The sequence below is a fragment of the Rhinatrema bivittatum genome, chromosome 1, assembly GCF_901001135.1.
Source record: "Rhinatrema bivittatum chromosome 1, aRhiBiv1.1, whole genome shotgun sequence".
Classification (NCBI taxonomy): Eukaryota; Metazoa; Chordata; class Amphibia; order Gymnophiona; family Rhinatrematidae; genus Rhinatrema; species Rhinatrema bivittatum.
This window is the reverse complement of record NC_042615.1, coordinates 712338359-712362760: the sequence shown is the minus strand read 5'-3', so window position 1 is coordinate 712362760 and position 24402 is coordinate 712338359. Positions and strand designations below refer to the sequence as shown.

At 44.6% G+C, this 24402-nt stretch overlaps 1 protein-coding gene across 2 annotated transcripts in view; it reads right to left on the bottom strand.

The window, feature by feature from the left end:
* Positions 1-404: 404 nt before the first annotated feature.
* DIMT1 (DIMT1 rRNA methyltransferase and ribosome maturation factor) overlaps positions 405-24402 on the bottom strand; it is a 44376-nt gene continuing 20378 nt past the window's right edge. Inside the window, exons 10-12 of one of the 2 annotated variants that reach the window (XM_029576403.1) lie at positions 23564-23742; positions 9740-9846; positions 405-784 (exon numbers count right to left, since the gene is read on the bottom strand). In XM_029576403.1, the coding sequence (XP_029432263.1) occupies positions 9782-9846; positions 23564-23742 (244 nt within the window). In that variant the 3' untranslated portion in view covers positions 405-784; positions 9740-9781. Of the gene's footprint in view, positions 785-9739; positions 9847-20219; positions 20284-23563; positions 23743-24402 lie in introns of both variants that reach the window. The other variant, XM_029576414.1, reaches the window with a different exon arrangement.

The window sequence follows — 24402 nt, the reverse complement described above, 5'->3', positions numbered from 1 at the left end:
CCAATTTTATTGGCATGCGTAAGGGGGATATTTTAGAAGATGTGCATGGCGACGCGATAGTTCCCTCCCAGTCCACTCCAATAAAGGAGGGAACTTCCTAAACCCCCTGGCTAACCTACCTCCCTTATCCCCTCTCCACCCGACCTCTAAAACTCCGCTACCTAACTTCATTTTTTTGTTTTCATACTCACCAGCTCTCCGGAGCAATAGAAGTTTACGTGGGCTGGCTGGCTGCCGGCGCATGCTGTCCTGCCCTGCCCATGACCCGCCCTTTTTTTTTTCATCCGGCTCTTCAGCGCGTACCTGGAGGTACGTGTGTGGCTGCGGATTTTTTAAAATCCTAGCCACGCGCATATCTCCCAGTTTTAACGTGCACCGGGTTTTTAAAATCGAGCCATTAGAAATAAAGGCTATTCTTGTTTATTAAACTGCAATTCACAGTTGTTCAGCACCATGGCTGGGTCAGTTCCTCATTTTACATAGACTGCCAGTTCGAAACTAATAGATTTTTCAAATTGTGAAATGTACTAATAATTATACAGGAAATATTGTAGTTTTTCAAAAGTTCCTATTTCACAACATGGTCCTTTAGAGCCATTTCTGAGTTTGAACTATGCTTTGACTATCACGTAATGTGATGCACATGAGAACAGCAGAAAGGCTGTGGCCTAAATTAGTTCATAAAAAAGAGTGAAGTTTCATATTCTCTAGTGATAAAAATCCTGAGTTCTTCTGGTTCAACTATGAGAAGTGGATACCTTCGCAGTTAAAGCCATGCAGTAATCTGAAAAATTGAAAACATGGAGTTTAATATACATAATTTTCCCACTAATTAATAAAAATAAAATACTATAATTGATTTTTCACAAAATCCAAGTCTTGTAGGGTCCGTCTTACTAAGAAACTGGTTTTTAAAAAGGTTTTTAGGATTTTTAACTTTTAGTGTTAAGCTTCTAAACTGAGTTCCTAATTTTAAGGCTTCTAGTTTCATTAGGACCTTCAAATCCTAAGGGGCACAGTTAGGTAAGGGAAAAAGTTAGGTGCATAGCACAGATTTTCAGCACTAGGCTCCTAAACTCAGGGAAAATGAATGAATACCAGCCCTAAATTTAGATTAATTTTTAGGTGAAATTAAGTGCCTAATTTAGACATCTAACTTAGGGTCTCAGCTTGATTGGAATATTGGCCTTTAAGGCTTTCCCCCCATTCTTCATTGACATGGTAATGTGGGTAAAGTCATCCAGTGGTGCCAAATGGATCCATCTCTCAAGCTTAAAGTTTTTATTACTGAGCATGCGTGGGGGTTCCTGCGTGGATGTTGCTTTGTAAGCCCATCTTTTTTGAGTCCAAGCTTCCGCATGGATGCATATCCTACCTTTTTTTTTCTTAAATATTTTTATGAAGTTCCTTATTTCACTCATTCATTTCTCACTGCAGGCAGCCCCCTCAACAGCACTTTTCAGTGCTACTACAAAAAAAAACAAAAAAAAATTCAATAATGATGTCTGGCTCTCAGAAGGCCATTTCCAGTAACTTCAAGGACTATGCCTGTGGCCAAAAGATGTCCATTACCAATGGCCATGGTATTTGTTACCAAATCTTGGGTCCCAACCATGATTCAGACAAGACAGTGGTCAAATATCACCAAAGTCCCAGAGGAACTGAGCTTGGAAGTCAAATTTAAGCCATTCTTCTTACAGCTTCTATCACATTGTTAAGCAGAAGCTCCTCGGGCAAAACTCCCCAAACCATAGCCCCAGGCTCCGCATCCAATGTAGTTCAGGCGTTGAGCAAGGCACAGATCTGCGTGCAGGAGACTGCTAGCTTCTAAGCACACTGGGGGATTTCCCCTTCCTTACAGGGCCTGTTGGCACAGAAGAAAAAAGCACCATGCTTTTGAGCAAGTGGTGTAGTCTGTGCCAAAGTTGGAATGGACGCATCGTTTTCAGAGTAGTTGATTCACCGGTACCCAGCACCATTGATGCATACTCGAGGCAGAAGCGTTAGGACGACCTCGAGGAGACTCCGTTTCTTTCCTCAATCTCATCTCCCTGGTCATGAATCTAGGCCTCCTGGAGCTGCTTCCCCTTCCATTTTCCCGGGGGCTTCATCTGGAGAAACCGGACCTCCACTGTGCCTCTAGTTTCCTTAAGGCTGACAGTACAGCTGACCATTAAAGGGGTCCAATCGTGGAGTCTTGTACATGTTTCAGAAAAAGATGTCTCTTTCCCAACTCTGGGACAAAGGGCAAAACACTAACTTTGTTAGTGGCCATTGAAAAAGCAGCCAAGCTTCAACCTCTCCTGTCTAAGATATCTGATTTGTTCCCGCTAGGGGGAGTCCCACTTGTCTCCATGCCTGGGAGCCCTCAGAGGTACCTGTAGTGGGATCTAATCTTTACTCTCTGTGTATGGAGGAACTGAGCCAGACCGAGGATTGAGGCTTCAGGCTGGGACACCACCATCTGGATTAGGACCCAGGAGTATTCTCATAAAAGATGTCAGAGGACCCCGTCCAATTGTCCATGCCTTCATGGTCTACTATGGACTAGGCCGAAGGAAGCATTCATCTTTGCCAGAAGATCTCTTGTACTCAAAATTCTTGGATAAATTGGTTAACGCGATTAGAGTAAATATCCATAGCGTCAAGGATTCCCATGAGGAATTCCTGCCAAGCTGGCAGCGATACAGATTCACTCAATCTGCAACTGACAAGGTGGGATAATCCAATCTTATACCCCCCCCCCCCTCCAGTGGCCAGAAAACTGGACCTCAAATATAGGGTCCAACAATCTCCAGATTTTGGTGTGGTGCAATTGCTGCATGGTTATGGAGTAAGCACTGAAAAGGGCTAAAAAGACCAGAATTTTCTCCAAACCCTCACCCTCACCCCCAAAGGCAAGGATCTTAGGTTGTTGAACAACTTCAGGTAGAAAGAGTCTTCCAGAGCTTGAAGCTCAATGCCCGCATTACTGCCCCACCACATAATACTTATATGGCTGCACAGATAAACTGAAGCCTCTTAGAGTTTCTCAGAGGGTATAAGGCTTCCAAGGCCCGACTTTCTTTAAAGATGGCCTCCGGGGCATCCCACTCCAGGTCAATCAGTTCCTGGATGGCTTCCATCATTGGGAAGTAGCAGGAGGCTTTACGAAGGGACACCAATATGGGGTTCTTCTTGGTTCCGGCATAGGGTCTGTGCCTGGAATAGCCAGAGTCTTCAGAGTCTGGGAAACAAGGGTGGTAATTCATCCCTGTGGAAGAAGCAAAGCATGGTTTGGTATGGTTCCAGACCTGGAGGGATTTCTCCTTCTTTCAGGGAGCTGTCATCATCTGAGGTATCTGGGTCCCTGTCAGGGAGACTTTTAGTTAGGCGAGGCATGTTTTGGGGCATTCGAGTAGGGCCGGGAGGATTTTGTGCTTCCGGCAGGGGTTGAGCCTGAGTTGCAGCCGGGGCTGACTGTGCCTGAACGAAGACTTGCAGCCCTTGGAAAAATTCTAATCAGGAGAAGGTCCTTGGGTCCATGTTAATCCCAGGGGGAGTCTGAGTAGGGGGGTCCCTGAGGTGCCCTCCTGTGGAGAAGCCATCTCGGAGTTGCATAGGTCCTGGGAGCTATCGTATGTAGTAGTTCCGAACCCGTCCTCAGAGTGAAGGACCAGGCTTTGGTCCCCCCCTGGGCTTCTTTGCAATGCTGACACAGGCAGGATTCAAGTTCAGGCTGCGCGGCTCTTATGTGGCAGGCTGTGCAAAGAAAGTGCCTTCTGGCCTTCTTGGACGCCGGTGCCATAGCCTCTATGTCTAGGAGCACAGGTAATGAGCTTCAATGTCCACGTGTATTTGTGTGCGGCTGTAGTTATATGTACAGAGTGCGCTCAGTTGTGCGCACGGTTATGCGCACCGCTGTGTGCGTAGCTATGCGCACGTCTGTATGGGGCGCACACAAGTTAGGCACATTGGCCGTCCGGCTTGCCACGCGCGTACCGCTGGACAAGAAGGGAAGATGGCGCCGACGCCCCCTGCATGCAAGATGGCGCCCCCCAAGGGTCTCCACGTATGTGGACCCTTGCACCAGATTGGGGCCTAGCCCAACCAAGGCTGCTCAACCTGATTGGTGCTCCCTTTTAACCTCGCCGGAAGAAAGGAATCAGTACGGCAATCCGAGCTCTGGAGACCTGAAATTTAAAGTTTTCTTCTTATCTGGTCTCGGCGCTTACCAATCGTGTGCCGTACGGTCTCCAGCTGCGGGGGGAGAGAGTTTTACCTTCACCGCCGCACTCGGTTATGCACCCACTGCCATTCAGCCACTTTGGGGGCTAAGTCCACACCGGGAACCAGCTACCGGACCAAGGCACACCTCTGAGGGATATCGGGGATCACCTCAGCAATTCTCAACTGGGGGAGGGACCCTTAGGTATCACCGCAGGAGAGCGGGGCTCGATCTTCTTTAAGGTAATTTTGTCTTCTTGTTGTAATTTTCCTAACACTGTGCTAGTGTGTGGAATAGTGTCCGCATCTGCTAGGAGACGGACAGATACTGAGGAGCTGAGGTCATTGCAGGGGTCTATCTAGGGTGACATCAGCTTTGAAATCTGACTGTCTCCCATCTGCTAGCAGAGGAACACATAACCCACTGGTCCTGAGTCCATCTGGTTACACGCTAGGAAATAGTAAGCCTAAATTTATGTGAATTTTGGGCTTAAAACATGGACAGTAATTTTAAAATGAGTGCATGTGTGCCCATACACGCTTGTATCAGCAAGCAAGTGAAGATAAACTGGAATTTTAAATTGTATGCATACTTGCACGCATATATTTTTAAATACATCAACTGTGCGAAACTATGCTCCTAATTTTAAGAGGTTACTCGAGTGAAGCTAGTGTGCCCATGTTCTATAGGACTTTGTCAGCTTTTACGTGCATATGTAAGGGAATTTTAAAACATGCTCACGCGAGGTACATTCCCAGTTTTCCCAATTAATATCAAGGTCTTTCAGACCCCTCTGGTTTTTCATCCTGCATGCTGCCCAGCTGTCCTAGACCTCTCCCTATAAGCCCGAAAACTCATGATATATGACTTGTTTCTCATCAGGAGCAGCAGTAAGTTTATGTCGATTTCTAGCCTAGGCACACTGCGGTTTTCGTTTTTAAAATACAGAATTACATGCATGCTGGCCCTGCCCTGGAATGCCCTTTCCCCACCCCTTTTCCACCCCCTTATTTTTCAAGTGCGCAAGGGGTAACACAGATGTATTTTGAGGCATTTTAAAATCTGTGTTGTGCGCGACCCGCATACACGCATATGTGAGCATTTTTGCGCGAGCAATGCTTTTAAAATTGACCTCTTAGATTCTTAAGTTTGGCTGTAAATGGGCACCTAAATTGGGAGCCTAACTTTAGCAGCTCAGCTTTTTTTTTTTTTTTTTTTTTAAATAAATCAGCCTCCTTGTCCTTATTGACAGAGGTAGATCAGCCTTCTTTACTTAGACTTCCTTAGTTGTCTTATAAGCATCCCTTCTTCCAGAAATGTTCCTTCTGCCAGTTCCTGCAGTACCACGACGCATGTGTGCTACTGCAGCAGCAGCAGCTTCCATCTCATGGACCGCAGCCTAAAGAATCACAGCAGCTCAGCCCATAAGTGGTCTGAGTTTTTGATGAGTCTTGATCCTCAGAACTTGACCCTTTTGGTAGGGGGATGAATTCATCTGTTCTTGGAGAGTGGCAAAATATCGGTAATAACCATTGGGTCCTCAAAACTGTGGCGTCTTGGTACAGTTGCGTTTCTCTCATCTCCCTGTCCCTGCGATTGATTATATATATATATATATATATATATATATATTATAGTCTTCAATCTGGATCAGTCTCACTTGACCCAGTTCCATCTTGAGGTAGAGTTGCTTCCCAAACAGCAGGCAATGGAACCTGTTCTTTCAAAAGACCACGGCAAGGGGTTCTACTCCTATTTCCTTATCCCCAGTAAGTCATGGTTATTGAGATCCATCCTGGATTGATGGAGTCTGAACAAGAACCTGTTATGAGAGACATTCAAAATGAACTCCCTCCACATCATCCTGCCCTTAATCCAAGTGGGAGACTGGATGTGCACCCTGGATTAGAAAGATGTGTATGCTAATATATCCAACCATCAGTCACAAAGGAAATCTCTCATGTTTTTGGATTTCTCTCAATCAATACAAGGTTCTTTCCTTCGGGTTCTTGCTCCTGCTCCCACTAAACAAAATGTTTAGTGGGAGCAGGAGCATACCTTTGTTGCTAGGGAATTTGTGCCTTTCCTTATCTGGATGACTGGCTAGTAAAGAGATCTTCCCAGGCCGGGGGAAAGGACTTGCAGAAGACAATCTGTCTCCTTCAGTCGCTAGGATTCATGATCAACTTTGCCAAGTCGTACCTGGTTCCCACGCAGAGAAATCACTGAGGAGAAAGCATTCCTTCCACCAGACTGGGCTGTCTTTGAGCACCAGTTCAGAACTTAATGCAGCAGGATGAAGTCCCAGCTCAAGCAGTCCTAGTTGTCCTTGGGCTCATAGTGACAGCGGTCTATGTGGTGTCACTTGATGTGCCCCAACATAAGAGTTCTTCAATGGGGACTCTGCACCCAGTGGGATAAGCTACTTCAGCCCTTGTCACACTCTGTGACATTTACTACAGAGATAAAAACGTCTCTTCTGTGGTGGTTAGATACAAGGGTCCTGAAGATAAATAATCCCCTTAGAACTCTGCCTTATCAAGTAATGTTGGTGACAGATGCATTCACATGGGGGGAGTATACATATGGGCCCTCTCTGAACTCAAGAGATCTAGTCAGTGATGGAACATCTTTTTCTGATTAATCTCTTGGAACTATGAGCCATTTCCCATGTGTTGAGTATTCTCATATTTCTTTCAGAGAAAAAGAATTAAGATCGAAACCAACAACCAAGTGGCAAATTTTTATGTCAACAAACAAGAAGGTACCTGTGTCAGGAGTCTCTGAAAATTTGGGAGTAGACATGCAATCACAGAGATTTTTTCCAAACAACTTATCTTCCTGGACTTCTGGTGGATTGTCTCAGTGGGGTTTTTTCTTCCCATAAATGGACCCTGGACTACAGCTTGGCAGACGGGTTATTTAATCTCTGAGCTCTTAATGTCATCTTGGCGTAACTGATGAAGATTCCTTACAAGCTACTGGAGTCAGCTTCCTTAATTTCTTACCTGGGAGGTGGTATTTCTAGACACTGTTACTTCAGCTAGAAGAGACAGCGAGCTGTAAGCATTGTTTCATTACTGTCTGTATCTACAATTTTTCCATAACCAAGTGGTGCTCCACCCTCACCCCAATTTTCTCCCAAAAGTGGTTTTAGCATTTCATTTGAATCAAGCCATTGTTTTGCCCACGTTCTTTCCAAAACCTCATGCACATAAAAAGGGAGAAGGTCTCGATTCACTGGACTGTAAAATGACTTTGGCCTATTTTTCTGGAGAGAACTCAACCGCATAGTTAGGTTTCTCAACTTTTCATCTCTTACAATCCTAATAGACTGGGAATAGCTGTTGCCAAACACATGTTGTCCAACTGCCTAGCAGATTATATAGCACATTGCTATGATTTGGATGGCCTCCAAATCACAAACTATAAGGCTCATCAAGTAAGAGCCAGGTCCACTGAAGACATCTGAAAAACGGCAACTTGGTCATCAGTTCCCATTTTCATGTTCCATTACTGGCTGAACAATCTATCAATATGTGACAGTAACTACGGGCAAGCAGTTTTACGGAGCCTGTTCACCTAGTTCACTCTCCACGGGGAGTCTGGGTTGCTTTTTCAGTACATGCTTTGCTTGCAACTCCCCACATGTTATGGTTAATTCAGGTCTGCTAGTCAATGGGGGCAGCAGAATGAATTAGCCTTGTTCAATACCCAACCACCTCCCTGGAGAGTTGACTGCCTAGGCATAGCTAAGTTCTACAATCGACTGAAGGGCTCATAAGGCCACAGATGCATGAAAACCTCCACTCATGCTTAGTTGTAATAACTCTTGAGCTAGAGAGATGGGTCTGTTCAGTGCCACTGGATGACATCACCTATATGTCATGGTTAATTCATCCTGCTGTCTATGGAGAACCCCATTTATGATAAGCAACTTTCTGTATCTATCTATGCGATAAAAGCTTAGTAAGTTAGGCCCATAAACTTAGAGTAAAATATCATCCTACACCTTTTAAATCAATGAATTTAATGTGGTAATATACAGTATCAATATATTTCCTGGAATTTTACATTAAAGTGTATACCCCAAAATTGACACATTTTATATTCCATCTGATTATATAAAGCAAAGCATGAAAATATTTTCAGCTTCCACACTATACATTATTCACAGTCTACCATACAAGTACCTGCTAAGAGTATTATAGATATGGATAAGTATGACAGATAATCCTTGTCTTGAACTTTTACTGACAGAACAGATAGTAAAAGCTATAATAATCAGTGAATACGTGAAAAGACTTTCCCGTGTTAAGACACTTTCCCCATTTTTCTTTCCATGGAAAAGATGCTTAGTTCATTGGCATAAAATCAGTAATGGATTTAGCTTTATCCAATTGCATAATTTGTTTTGTTTTCACTTGGAAAATGGGAATAAATGTATCTGTCTAATGCAAAATGAGTACAAAGAGTTACATACTACATTTGAAAGAAATACCATCAGCTGAAAACCTGTAGCCAACATGGCAGGGCATAGGCTTTGTCTAGCTTAAAAGGTGTTTAAAAAAAAAATCCCACAAAACCATTTCCTGCAGTACTTGATGTTCTCTTAGTGGTTACCCATGCAAGAACTGATCTGCAGTAAATTGCTTGATATTTTGGATCTCTCGGATTTAGAAAGATCCAAAGTCATTTTCAAAACTGCTTTAAGTTTGTAGCTTGATCATTCTGTATCACTTGTTCATTTCCATAATTTAAAAATATAAAATCAAGTACCCCAATTCTCTGTATAAAATTTAAAAAAAAAAAAAGGAATAGAGAGAGTGCATCTTCCATATTTTGGGCACCTGAATTTCCATATGCAATGGGCTGGATTTTAAAAGCCTTACGCGCGCCGGGCCTATTTCATAAAGGCCCGGTGATGCGCGTAAAGCCCCGAGTCGTGTCTAAGTCCCGGGGCTTGCAAAAAGGGGCGGTCTGGGGACAGGGCCAGAGGCCACCGACAGTGCGGCCATTTGCCGCTGTGTTGGAGAATCGCGTGCCGGCAGGCTGCCGGCGCGCGCAACCTGCGCCTGCCTCCAGGCAGGTGCAAAAGGTTTGATAAAAATTTTGGGGAGGGTTAGAGTAGGGCTAGGGGGGGAAAGGTTAGGGGAAGGGAACGGGTGAAGCCTGTGGGCATCGGCGCGTGCAAGGTTCTTAAGTTTGGCTGTAAATGGGCACCTAGCTTGTTCAATGCCCAACCACCGACCCCCGATTTTATAACCTGCGCTCAAGTTATAAAATCGGGCGTGCATGTGTACGCACCAGGTAGCGCGCGCACATGTATGCCTGCGCGCAGGTCTTAAAATCTTCCCCAGTATGTTCTAGATGTGTGTGCCAAAACCTCTGGTTCTCTGGACGATAAAGGCATTTCTGATGTCTCTTCAGAAAGCTAACTATCAGTTATTTGTGTTTCTTATGCTAACCACAAGTTTGTTTTTAAAACAAATCAGAAGAAAAAAAAACAAATTGAGAGAATGACGCATTTACCTGATAAAATCATCTATAGACATTGAGCGAGCCCGTTGTTCACTAAAGCCAGTATCTCTCAATATTTTCTCTATTTTTTCTGCAATGCTGAAGTTTTCTGGTATTACCTATCAGGAAAATTGATAAAATTAGTTAATCCATTTTATTGCAAGATGAATCATGCCAATAAAAAAAAAAAAATCAATAAATAAGATCCTATCCATTTTTTCCTTTTAGTTAAAGTCCATCAAGCAACAGAGATAAAAGCAAACAAATAATGTTAGGAATGATCCAAAAAGGAATGGAGAATAAAATGGAAAATATCGTATTGGCATTGTATCAAGTCATGGGGCGACCATTCCTTGAGTACTGTGTGCAGTTCTAGTTGCCCCCATCTCAAGCAAGACATAGAACTAAAAAAGGTGCAGAGGAGAGCAACAAAAATGATAAGAGGGGATGGAACACCTCTCCTATGATACGAGAGACTATGCAGGCTAGGACGCTTCAGCTTGGTAAAGAGATGGCTGAGAGGGGATATGATGCAAGTTTATAAAATCTTAAGTGTGGTGGAATGGGTAAATAAAGACAGTTATTCACCCTTTCAAATAATACTAAAACTAGTACACACTCCAGAAAACTAACAACCAGCAGATTCAAAACAGATCGTAGAAAGAATTTTTCATTTAGCGGACTATCAAGCTGCGGAATCTGTTGCCAGAGGATGTGATCAAGGCGACTAGCATAGGAGGGCTTAAGAGGTGTGCACAAGTTCCTGGAAGAAAAATCCATAACAGGTTGTTAAGCCAGGTAGATTAAAGAAAACTATTGCTATCCTTGAGAGTGAATAATAGGAATTAGATCTACTTTAATCGCATCTGCCAGGTACTTGTGACCTGCATTAGCCTCTGTTGGGAGACAGGATACTGAGCTCGATAGACCTTAGTCTGACCCAGCACAACATTTATTTTGCACGAAGAAATCAATGAATGAACAAAACGTTTGAATAGGATTACCATTTTTTAAAATTAATATTTCAAATCAGACTGGTATGCTTTTATTTTACATATTTTTGTGCGTTATCCTTTGGTACCTATTAATTGATTTGTCATATTGAACTTTTGAAATGGGATTATTTAGCATGCGTTGACTATACTTTGATGAACTTAGAACCTTGTTCAAATACACCACACATGATTGCAGCAACTGTGAAGGCATCAGGTTAAAGGTTAAACATCCCCACACAATAGCTGCCTCCTGTTTCCAGACAGAGTGTGGCTAAGCATGACCTTGAGGTTATAGTTTAATGGACCTCTCACCCAATCCCTTACTACATGGCAGTCTAATGCCACAGCAAAACATAAGATAAAAAGACTGATTCAAGCAAGGCAGAGAGAGAGAGAGAGAAAAGCAAGGGCACGGCTTGGGACACACTGCAACTCTGCAGACTCACTTTATGTAAGAAATGTGCTACAATGCATTATGGGTAGATTTTCAGACCGCGCGAATAGGCGTACTTTTGCTGGCGCATCAGGCGCAAGCAAAAGTACGCGGGATTTTAGTAGATACGCGCGTAGCCGTGCGTATCCGCTAAAATCCTGGATCGGCGCGCGCAAGGCTATCAATTCTGTATAGCCGGTGCGCGCCGAGCCACGCAGCCTACCCCCGTTCCCTCCGAGGCCACTCCGAAATCGGAGCGGCCTCGGAGGGAATCCTTTAACGCCCTCCCCTCACCTTCCCCTCCCTTCCTCTACCTAACCCACCCGCCCGGCCCTGTCTAAACCCCCTCCTTACCTTTGTCGGGGATTTACGCCTCCCAGAGGGAGGCGTAAATCCCCGCGCGCCAGCCGGCCGCCAGCGCGCCGGGACGCGACCTGGGGGCGGGTCCGGAGAGCGCGGCCACGCCCCCGGACCGCCCCGGGCCGTAACCACGCCCCCGCCCCCAAAACGCTGCCAACACGCCCCTAAATGCCGCGCGGCTCGGGCCCGCCCCCCGACACGCCCCTCTCGCCAAACCCCGGGACTTACGCGAGTCCCGGGGTCTGCGCACGCCGGTAGGCCTATTGAACATAGGCGCACCGGCGCGCAGGGCCCTGCTCGCCTAAATCCGCCCGGATTTGGGCGGATTTAGGCGAGTAGGGCTCTTAAAATCCGCCCCTATATTTTTAAATGTATCATCTCTTAATGCCATATTATCATAGCCGAGCTACATAATAAGCCAAATGCCCAGGATCAACTTGTGGTTATTGCCAATGAAAAGTGATTTGCGGCTCTCATAGATATTCCTCAAACTACACTGCGCAACAGCGAGTTCCTACAAGAATAAGAATAAGCTACTAATCTCCATCAAAGGTACTGAGCCCAGTCAGCAGTCACTGGAAGATGTTGAGGCCAGTCAGAAACACAAGAACTCGTAACAGCTTGTGTTGTGTAAAAGAGATTTGGTTCTTCATATACCCTTAAGGTTGTTGGTTCAGCATGTCTCACATCACTATTTTGTTTTGGAAACCACAAGATATCCTCTCAGATGTTCATTTTCAACTGTAGGTATTATTTGGTCTACATTTCAGCTTACCTTCTTCCTACAATTGTTTGGATAACTAACAAGAATATTTAAGCTCCTTCATTGTAAATTGGTATGTTTAAAGTCAGGGCTTGATGTATTCCCACTTTTGGACTCAAGGAAGCAAATAGTGGCAGAATAGCAGGTTTAGTTGAATTTCTACAGTCGTAAAAGGAGATATTTGGTGGTTACTTCATGTGAACTTAAGAGATATTCATCCTGCATAGGAGACTGAACCAGTCTATACTCTCCTCTACAGGGCTTGCCACAGTACTGCTTCTATTGCTGCTCACCCCACATTTACCTGCAAGTTGCATTCATCTCCCCGAAAAATGTAATTCTGATCTAAGAAGGAGTAAATCTGTCCAAACTCCCTTTGGAACAACTATCTCCCTTTGGGCTGATGTAATATCGTGCGCTCAGGCTAGCGCAAACAGCGAGTGGATGTGCATTTTGGATGCGCTAGGCTAACACCTGATGCAATAAGGGGATTAGTGCGTTCAAAAACGCAAGTCCAAACTCATGTGTAGTTAATAGCACTCATACATGTAAATACCATGTAGATGAGGCTATTAGCTATTACCCCGATGCAAAACACTGCTGTGCACCAGATGTGCACTTTTTTAACATGGCAAATTTAATGCCAGCCCCGGAGCTGGTGTTAAGTCTTGCCACGCGTCAAGGGTGCATTTAAAAAAAAAAAAAAAAAAAAAATCCTTTTGTGGTTTCTCCTACTTTTAGTATCGTCACGATACTAAGTAGGAGGAACCGCAGAAAGCAGAAACACAAAAAAAAAAAAAGTCTTGACAGCTAGCATAGGGAAAACAGCGTTCAATTTGCCAGTGTGTTTTCCTAACCTGTGGCAGTGCACACAGCCAAGTCTCCTGGGTGCCCATTGCCAAGGAGGCACTAGGGATGCACATCTGTCCCTAGCGCCTCCTTGGCAGCGTGACCCCTCATTTAAATATTCGATCGGGCGCCCAAGAAGTGGCTGTACGTTAGGAAAGTGGGCGCTCAACACTGAGCACTCGTCTTCCGCACAGATTTATTGTACCAGCTCCTTTGTGTCGTAGACTCCCTTTGAAATTTGAGGAAAACTATGGACCCTCTGCTCAGAGAAATGCACATAAATAATGTTGGAAAAGAATTGTTTTCACAAGAGGCAATCTACAAAGTAACAGCAAGGAAAGAGAAGCAAAAAAATTTTCTTTTTTTGCTCCTGGATCATGGATCCCAGAATAAGAACCCCTGCTCTATCCTATAAACTGTATTCAAAGCTAAAAAATACCTCCAGCAAGAGTTTAAAATAAAGTCCTGTTTCAATGCTGTTTCTTGCTACTCAGACAGTCCTAATGGTCGGTGCAGAATTTCTTTCAAAAGTTGTTGTACTCGGAAGAGCAGTGGACCCTTGGGCCAGCCTGGAAGGAGAGAGACTTTACTAGGAAGGCCGGGAGGCGGAGCTGGAGCGGCGAGGTCTTCACCCTCGTGGACCCAGGGTCCCCCCAGGAGGAGCCCTTAGGGACTGGGACGCAGGGACTACTACCAGAGGCCGGGGCGCCGGTGGCTACTGGAGCTGGGGCAGAGAGTGTTCAAGAGTCTTAGGAACAGCCCGGAGTCAGGAACCAGGTATCAGCAGCAGGACCGGAGGGCTGAGGCAAGAGAAGTCAAGAGCAGGTCCGAGGTCGTGGCAGGCAGCGATCAAGAGTATCAGGAACTAACCGGAGTCAGGAACCAGGTATCAGCAGCAGGAGAACAGGAACGCAACTAATTCGCAGCAGGAACCTCGTTGCAAGGCGAATCAAAGGAGCCAGACGCCAGGTAATATACTCTGCCGGCGTCTGACGTCACTCCGAGGGCGGTCCAGGACTTCCGGGTGCGGGACCTTAACTGCCCTGCTTACACGCGTGCACGTGTGGCAGATGCGGTGGGTGGAGTTTAGCGGGGCTTTCGGCGGCGTCCCCACGAGGAGACGCCGAGACCATGCGGCCTTCTGAGCCAGGGCAGCTGTGTTCCGCACCGCAGTCTGGAGGAAGGTAAGCGGCCCCGAGCCCGACCGAGGGGGAGGTGGTCGGGAGCGCAACAAAAGTAGTGACCATTATCCCTACCTCCTGCACAAGCATCTTCCCCTCTATCTCTATTCCTTCTTCAGAATCACAAATACCCACAATCTGCAGCTATTGAGCACACAGCCACCTACATACAGAGCACACACACCCACACCCCCCACTAAATCTAGCACAAATTACAGAGGACAAGAAAAGCACCCAAGGCAAAACTTTATTTGAAAAGTGAAATATTTAAAACATTACATTTAAATAGTTTCTATGAGCCACACAAGGTAATTTTCAAAATATAATTACAATAAACAAATACAAATATAATCTCCTATCAACTTAATTCTTAAACAAACGCTATCCTTAAATAAAACAAAGTAGCTCCCTCCATTACCGATCCCCCCATGAAAACTCTACAAACATGTTGCCTAAGCCTAGTCTTGACCTGAGCTACCAAGGGTTCAACTTTTCTTACCTCCATTCAGGCACAACCACATTAAAGCTGATATGTAATATGAAATAGCCATGCTTTGACCATCTTATGAAACTTCAAGTAATCTTTTTGAAGCTGACAGGCTCTAGGAAACTATAGCCCGGTAAGACTGACTTCAGTACCAGGAAAAATAGTGGAAACTATTCTAAAGAACAAAATCACAGAACATATAGATAAGACATGACTTAATGGGACACAGCCAGCATGGATTTACGAAGTCTTGCCTCACAAATATGCTACATTTATTTGAAGGGGTGAATAAAACACGTAGATAAAGGTGAACCAGTAGATGTAGTGTATTTGGATTTTCAGAAGGCATTTGACAAAGTTCCTCATGAGAGGCTTCTAAGAAAATGAAAAAGTTATGGGATAGGAGGCGATGTCCTTCTGTGGATTGCAAACTGCTTAAAAGAAAACAAGAGAGTAGGAATAATGGTCTGTTTTCTCAGTGGAAAAGGGTAAACAGTGGAGTGCCTCAGAAATCTGTACTTGGACCAGTGCTTTTCAATATATTTATAAATGATCTGGAAAGGAATACGAGGGAGGTGATCAACTTTGCAGATGACACAAAATTATTCAAAGTAGTTAAATCACATGTGGATTGTGATAAATTGCAGGAGCACCTTGCGAAACAGGAAGACTGGGCATTCAAATGGTAAATGAAATTTAATGTTGACAAGTGTGAAGTGAGGCACATTGGGAAAAGTAACTCACATTGTAGTTATATGATGTTAGGTTCCATTTTAGGAGTTACCACCCAGGAAGAGGATTTGGGAGTCACAGTGGACAATATGTTGAAGTCCTTGGCGTAATGTGTGGTGATGGACAAAAAAAGCAAATCAGGCCGATACAGTAAAAAGTGCGGGAGAGCGAGCGAGCGCACAGGACACTCTCCTGTGCGTGCGATACAGTAATTTAATTTATTTAAATTAGGGCCGGTGGTAAAAAGAGGTGCTAGGGACACTAGTGCGTTCCTACCGTGGGCCCTAATTTGAATATTTTTTTTTACTGAATCGCACGCACAGGAGAGCGGGTACTCGCCCGCTCTCCCGTGAATTTTACTGTATCGGCCTGAAGGTAAGTGAGCAGGATAAGACTTATGCTGCTAACTTACACAGGATATTTCAGCAGCACGGCAATGTTGCTGTATATACCCCGATTAGTGTTAAAGTTAGCTGGATACTTTCTTAAACATGAGAAGGACTGGGTGAAAGTTAGGATGTTCGGATAATGACGACATCTGGAGTGATAGCCAGGTGGCATAAACATCAATATTGGCACAGTTGACGGAAATTTCCTTAAAAGTATACTTGAGATGGTATTACATTCCAGAGCATTTGAATGCATTATTTCCTGGTACGTCAAATCGCAGCTGGAGGAATTGTGGGCACAGCGGGTCAATGGGGCATGTGCGATGGTTATGTCCAATAATTGTTCCATATTGGGCTATAATAGTTTGATTTTGGACATTACAGATTTTCAAATAGACAAGGACCCTTTATCCTTCTTGCTTTCGGCCTCGGTGGAGGGGATGTCAAGGAGGACAAATCTTAACTGCAGTAAAGTGTGAAATTGCGGCCCACTGGAAGGCCCACCGGAAGGCTAAGAATGTACCTGGTAAACTTTCAATATACAAGAGATATTCAGCAGCAGCCACTCATTTTAAAACAAGCACATGTGTGCCCATAAACGCACATATTGGCATGTGAGCAGAGAAGCGCTTGAATTTTAAATCGTGTACTTGCACGTGTACTATTTAAAATACATCTACTGCGCTTCAGCTTGCTCCTAATTTTAAGATATTACTCAAGCAAACCTACTTTGCGTATCTTCCATATGATTCAATCAGCTTTAATGGCGTATGTAAACGGATTTTAAAACATGCTTGCGTGAGGGACATACTCAGTTTTTCCAATGAGTTCCACCAGTTTGCCCAGTCTGTCAATCTCAAGGTCATCCAGATTCCTCTGGTTCTTCATCCTATAACATCCCCCAGTTGACCTGGACCTTCACCCTGTCATGTAAGCCCCAAAACGTGGGATCAGCAGACTTGCTCCTCATCAGTAGAGCAGTAAAGTTATGTGGCTAACAAGTTGCTGTGAGCTGTGGCCTCTGGAGGTACGCATGCAACAGCTGGTCCTGCTCCGGAATGCTCATGCCCTGCTCCTTTTCTGCCCCCTTATTTCTTGCTTACGCATGTGCATAAATGCACATAAACTGCGTTTTGTAAAATTTGCGTTGCTTACACGGAGCACATTGGTGGGCATTTTAGCATGAGGAATGCTTTTAAAAATCGACCCCTTAGAGCAGTGGTTCTCAACCTTTTTTCTGATGGGACACACCTGATAGTTCTCACGTGTGTGACACACTGAACACATGACAGTCACAAAGCTAAATGTAAATGTACACTTTGCATCCACAGGAACCCCTCCACGGACCCTCAGCAATGGGAATAAAGCAGAACTAGAACATTCTCCTACAATTCACCATGCAAAAAAATATATTCTGGTGTTATCTCAATAACGGCAACACAAGCTCCCCTCTACTACCAGGCACAATACTCATAAAAAGACAGCAGTTCACCGCCAATACATGTCCTATTCAGAAAACACAACAAATAAGGTGAGGTATTTTACTAGCCTACATGCTAGTTAAATACCTCACCTCGGTCATACACACAAAATCAGCAAGTATAGAAAGACCACAAATTATAAATATGGAGACAGAAATTGGAATGGAAACCCCAAAACGCCACTCTGCATACAGTACAAAATTGGAGAAATGGAAACAGAAATATAGGACCTAACATAGTACTAGGATCTGCAATAATGCCCACAAACTAATCCTCACAAAGTTACACCTGCATTATGGCATGCACTCAAATGGAACAACCCTACCTATAAAAAGGCAACACCATAAATATTAAACCAGGCCCTAAACACCAATACACCTCCAATTAGGGAAACAGAAAAAGCCAAGCTGCTATACATCCCCACACAGAAATAACTGTAAAACTATGACTGTTTCAAAACAGCTGAGGAGCAGAATAACATCTAACAATTAAAAACTCTTAAAAATTATTGAAAATTTTCAAACACCAATAAAGTATTTCAAAACAGCAAACACATCACAAAATACCCAGTAATTAAAATGGCAGCCAATCAAGAAAAATGAACTTAAAAAGCCACCGTTACTTCTCTTCTCCAGCAGTTCTACTCCTTTCTCTTGCAGGCCACACCAGAAGCAGAAGTAGCTGCTGAAGCTGTCCTCATGGTCCTCTTCCTTAGGGACTACAACCAGTCTCTGTCTCTCACACACACACACGAGCACCCTCCCCCTTTACATACACACCACACACGAGCACCTTCCCCCTTTACATACACACCACACACACACACACACGCAAAGCACCCCTCCCCCTTTACATACACACCACACACACAAGCACCCTCCCCCTTTACATACACCACACACACACGAGCACCCTCCCCCTTTACATACACACCACCCACACCCACCCTCCCCCTTTACATACACACACACACAAGCACCCTCCCCCTTTTCATACACACTACACACAAGCACTCTCCCCGTTTCAAAACACCACACGCACACGCATACCCTCCCTGTTTCAAATATACACCACACACACACAGGCTCCCAGCCGAACAGCTGCAGTCTTCGGTCCCCGCTGGTCTGGTCTCTGACGACGGCAGCACTCTGATCTTTGGCTCCATTGGCCTGGTCTCCGGCAGTGACAGCGCTCCGATCTTTGGCCCTGCCAGCCTGGTTTCCGGCGGCATCCAGCTCCGATCTTCGTCCCTCCGGCTGCGGGTAGCACGTGAGACACCTGCTGGTTGCTTGATGACACACTGGTTGAGAATCGCAGCCTTAGAGAATAGCCTCTACTTATCTTTGCGCGATAGCAGAATGGGATCTATTTACTATTTGGGATCTTGCCAAGTACTTGAGACATGGATTGGCCACTGATGGAAACATGATACTGGGCTTGATGGACCCTTGGTCTGAACCAGTATGGCATATCTTATGTTCTTATGTCTGACTGAGGCTCAAAGAAAGAAAGAAAAAAAAAAAAAAGAGAGAGAGAGAGAGAGAGTTACTCTAGATGCTACACAGACAATACAAAAAGCAACAGGTGCAAGGCAAGAAAGGCATCCTCTCCAGAGCAAAGCCCAGAGACTGCATGCATGTATCCATTAGGAGCATGTTTAAACTGAAAAACTCCAGTCTTTTGTAGAGGCGGCTGCACGATCTGATTAGTTAAAGGAACAGAGAAAAAGGGGCAAGAAAGTCAGATACAAAGGCTATCGTTACACTGAGTGTAAGCACATAATCGGAAGGAAGGATACACAGGAGAGAATATACAGTGTTACAATGAAAGACAAGGACATGCACCATTACAGACAGCTCTGCAAAGCCAGAAACAGCTGCTTTTGCTGTGTAGGCCATACAAGACTATGCTGGATGATAGATTATATTCAAGGAAATACTCTGACTGGCAGCACCTTCAAGAGCTGATCTTCCAGGTCCTTGTAGCCCTCTGGGCATTCCATTATTTAGTTATTTAGACATTTTATATACTGTTGTTCCATGTCAAGATCACACCGGTTTACAAAAGTAACATTCATAAATATAAATCAATTTTAAGTTTACCATTACTATAATTAGGAGCAGCTTCTAAGCTGTCTCTACAAATGCAGTCTCATACCCCTGGCTCTCATTTCAATTTTTCTAGAGAAACATGAAGTTAAACACAAACCAGGATTAGTGCATAGACTGGAATTTTGGAATAATTCCTAGTTTTACTTTATTGAATAATAATCCATTCTTTGCCTTGTGACAATACAATGTATTTTTACTAAGTTTCCAGGACATGACACAAGCTCTCATATTTGTAACCAGATTAGTAAGCATGCATAAAAATAATTGGTACAGTTAGACAGCCCAAATTAATGGTCATTATACCATTATCTTATTAATAATAATTGCATGTTTAAAACCAGCAACTAAGTCTGAGCAAGGTCTCTGCACAGCAGAATTTAGAACAATACAATACAGAAGAAGGTGAGAGCTAACATTAACCTGCCAAAAACGTAATTTGTCAGAGGAAAGGGCCTTAGAAATCCCAAAAACAGTCATCTTAAAATATTTATTAGCTTAGTAAAGATAGAAACTCTACCCAACTATTGTGTTGGCCTTCTTATACCAAACATTACAGCAAAACTGAGTAAAAAAGATCCATTATCTAGATGATTTCCCTGTCTGACATAGCTTCTCGGTTTGAAACCCTTCCCTGAAAACATAAATATGTTATATAGACTAGGTCAAGCGATTCAGAAATGAGCATCATTATCAACCATTTTCTCTACTTACTATGTTATGTAGAGAACAGTGAATTCTGTAATTTTTCTCCAGTAACTCTTGTACTGCACTTGATCTAAATTAAGAAACAATCTTTTATAAGTTAGCCAACTACATTGTCAATGGAGAAAAAAAAACCACAAGATCTTTCACTCATACATATTCCCTCATGTATGTTGATGCCATTTGAAAGCTTAAATTATCTTTTACATTTACAGAGAAGCATGGATGCATAACCCAGACATATGATACCATGTACAGACTGGGGGCTGAATCAGCACAGGTTTGAAACCTGCAAGCAATGGCGTCAATCGTTGAGGCAATAGTGAAGATTATTGACGCCACTTGTTACAGCTTGAAAATTTCAAATTTAAACTAATTCAACTATGTTTTTTAATTATTTTAACAAAGTGTAGCAATTAATTTGTTTGAAGAATGCAGACACAAAAAGAGTAGAATTAACATAAGCTTTAAACTTTGGAACAGTGGTGCTAATCATGAAGGCTTCAACCATAGCTGTTGGCGCACACATATTGGATCTATGAAGAATAGAGAAAGTGCAAATCTGCCATAGGACTTGGTGCAACATGTAAACCTTGCAACTTATTTCATAATAACTATAATCAGCCAGTTAACAGATTTGTCAAAAAGGATTTTCTCTCTGACAGAACATACACTGATCCACATGAAGTTTGTATCCTCTGCCCAAAAGCATCGCATGACGTCCAGGGTTGCACTTGTGCACCCAGCTGATGCTGAAGGGACATCGGCTTCAACTGAACAATATGGATCAGCTATTCGGCTTGGTAGGTGTAACTTGCGCGGCTGGCCCAGACACAGGCCGCTTTGTTGGGGCACTTGGCCACGCCCCTGGACCGCCGCCTGCCCACTTTTGCAAGTCCTGGGGCTTGTGCGCGCCAGCGAGACTATGCAAAATAGGCTCAGCGCGCGCAGGGGTTTTTTTTTTTTTTTTTTAGGTTACGCGCGTAACCCTTTTAAAATCCGCCCCTTAGTGTTGTCATCTGATTCTGGTCAACCCAGAGAGGCTGATTCTTTCCTGGTTTTACCTCACAGCAGGCATGAAAAGGAGAAAAACATCCCCATGAAAAAAAAAAAAAAAAAAAGGACTGGGTTGATTTAGGGGAGGTAGCAACTTAAGTGTGGTTGGGAATTTTTCCTGATCTTTAACAACTGTTACACTCATATTTTAGTTGTTTTTGCCCTCTGCACATTTTAACTCATGCCACCCAAGAATAAGTGCTGTACAACATTATGGTAATCAGTTCAAGTACCTGCAAAATTCTGTTCCCCTAAAGGAAGTTCTCTATACTTTCACAGTAGCAGAAAGTCACATCATAGACACAAGGTCATGTCAATGCCATTTTTCAAAATGGTGTTGATGGGCCTGGAGCTAGAGTATGCTCCAGGCCCCTACTGAACCACAATGACTTGGACTTATTTTTGAGGCATGGTTTGGGGGTGTGGGGGCTGGTAGTGGCTGGGGGATCTAGAAGCCACCACAAGACCACCAAGGTCATTTTTTGGGGGTTGAAGGGGGTGGGGGAAGTCTAGACACCAGGGATTTATTTGGCAGGGGGAAGGGTTGGGAGCAGGCCATTGCTGCTTGGTTGGACTCATTCAAATTTTTTTTTTTTTAATTTTGGGGGTCAATGCCATCTTGGAAGGTTGTGGGGTTGGGGGAGGTCTCCAAAGAACCTCAAGGTGATTTTTTTTCAGGATTAGGGGAACCATGATATTTTGAACTTCAGGCCCTTTAATTTTCCTATGGGACCATCATAGGCAGTCCTATGTTAATAAAATAATACAGCTGACTTAGAAAAAGAAGTCAGCCCCGTTGTTTTAGCATGTTGTTTTAGGAGCTGTAGTTCTCAGAGGACAAGCAGGATGGTAGCCCTCACTCATGGGTGACATGATCAGTTGGAGCCATTTGCGGAAACCTGATGTCAAAGTTTCTAGAAAGTTTGACTAGGCACTTTGAGCATGCCCAGCATGCTCTATACCATGCAGGGTCCCTAGTCAGTCTCTTTTTTTTTCCGTGGAGCTGTGAGGCTCATGGTTGCTTGAGCTCTGAAAACTTGGTTTTTTGCCTTCTGGAAAACAATTTTTTTGTAGTTTTTCACAATCCTTTTCTTTGGTCTATTGCCAGGTTCCTCTCAGTGCCTCCCTGTAGTGTCCCCAGTCAGGGTTTTCAGGATTTTGGGTAAGTTTCTTTTCGCAGTCTGTTCTCCCTGTGGTGGCGGTACTTCGGTGCCCACCAGCCATCTCCGCCCTCCACCATCATTCTGTCCTACCTCCTTTTGTTTCGCCACATCATAGGTCATGTGCAGCTTTTGCTGATGCTCCCAGTACCCGAGTACCTTGTCGATCACTGATCCACATGAAGTTTGTATCCTCTGCTTCTGGGCACCGCACGACGTCCAGGGTTGCACTTGTGTACCCAGATGACGCTGAAGGGACATCAGCTTCAACTCGACAATATGGATCAGCTATTCGGGTTGAAGAAGTCCAAGCCATCGGAATCGAAGGACCTCAGAGCCACACCAGTGAACAGCTCACCAACGACATCAGCAGGACCGTCCGTTCCATTGAAGTCACCAGTGGATAGGGGTGCCGGAGACCGATCATTGTCTATCTCCTCCAGGTTGAGGTCGCCGGGTTCATTGTCCTCAACCTCGGCACCGGGAAAGGACCAGGCCTAGCATCGAGGGAAGCCTAAGAAGCAGCGGCACCAGTCTCATCAGTGCACAGTGCCAGGCACGAAGATGTACCAGCTTTTACAGCAATGCAGTCGAAGTGACCCCATGGTGAGGAGTATCCACCCTCCATCGATGCCCAGGGTTCGCAGCAGTCTCCACTTGTCCTGGTGCCAGTCACCGATCCCCCTCAAAGATCCAAGGAAGATCTGGCTACCCCTTCTTTCTCCCAGTCAGTGTTGGCATCAGCAACGTTCAAGGAGGAACTGGAGCACTGCGTCCAGCTGGTGGTGGAGCGGGCACTCTAGGGCATCTCCTGTGCACCAGAGCCATACTGCCACAGGAGATGCTCAACGTGCTTATTGGTGCATTATCAACACAACTGGCGTCTTTTCCCAGGATGGCACCAGTGGCCGGTGGGGCATCGAGGCTTCCCCCTACTGATATGGTGGTTGTCTCCAATTTCTCTGGAGAGAAAGCTCCACTGGGCCATGTGGAGACGCTGAGTCTGCACATCTGGGCAAAGGATGAGGGTCTCTCTGACCCCTCAGGGAGATTATCAGACTGAGTTTGAGGATTTGGATGGTCTCCTGTTGGACCCTTCTCCAGATGAGCGAAGGAAGTCTCCGCCTGAGGACTTACCTTTGCGGGTTTTGCGAGGATGATGGTGGAGGCCATCCCATTCCAGCTTTCGAAGGAAGAGGATGTCTTCAAAATGCTTGAGATTTTCCAGCCTTTTAAGGAGATTGTGCGGGTCCCGGTGTACGAGATCCTTAAGGAGTTGCTGCTGAGGATATGGGAACACCCCCTCACAGTGGCTCCTGTTAATAAGAAGGCAGATGGGGTTTACCTCGTCCAGAAGGCTACTGGATTCAATACGCATCGGCTGCCTCACCATTCGGTGGTGGTCAAATCTGCCCTCAAGAGGGTCAAGCGCGCTCAGACCCATTCCTTGGCATCCCCAGGGAAGGACCATGGAGCAATGGATGCTCTTGGGAGGAAGGTGTTCCAAAGCGACATGCTTATTGCCCACATTGCTGCCTACCAGCTCTAAATAAGCCAATACTTGTGGGACATCTGGAAGCAGGTGCAGGAGGCCTGGTACAAGTATGCTGTCTGGCCAGCTAACAGCTGTTGCAGGATGGCCAACACTCCCTCTCATTCAGGGGCTGTGAGAGCAGCCTCCGCAGCACTCTGAGTGCCAAAGAGCTAAGTCTGGGAATCAAACCCAACTCTTCTGTGTGGCAGCTTTGGACCATGTTTCCGTAGCATGATGGGCCTGATTCACTAAAGCTCTTCTCACACTCTATCTCAATGGGAAAAGACCTCAATTGTAAAGTGTGTTGGAATCCTTTCAGGATCAAAAACATCATTTCAATGTTGATTTTTAACAAACTATTACTGAAAACCTTTGGCATTCACAAAACTAAGCCAAATCATATACACTCCCTGCCTGTATTATTTGACCCTTGTGTAAGTTA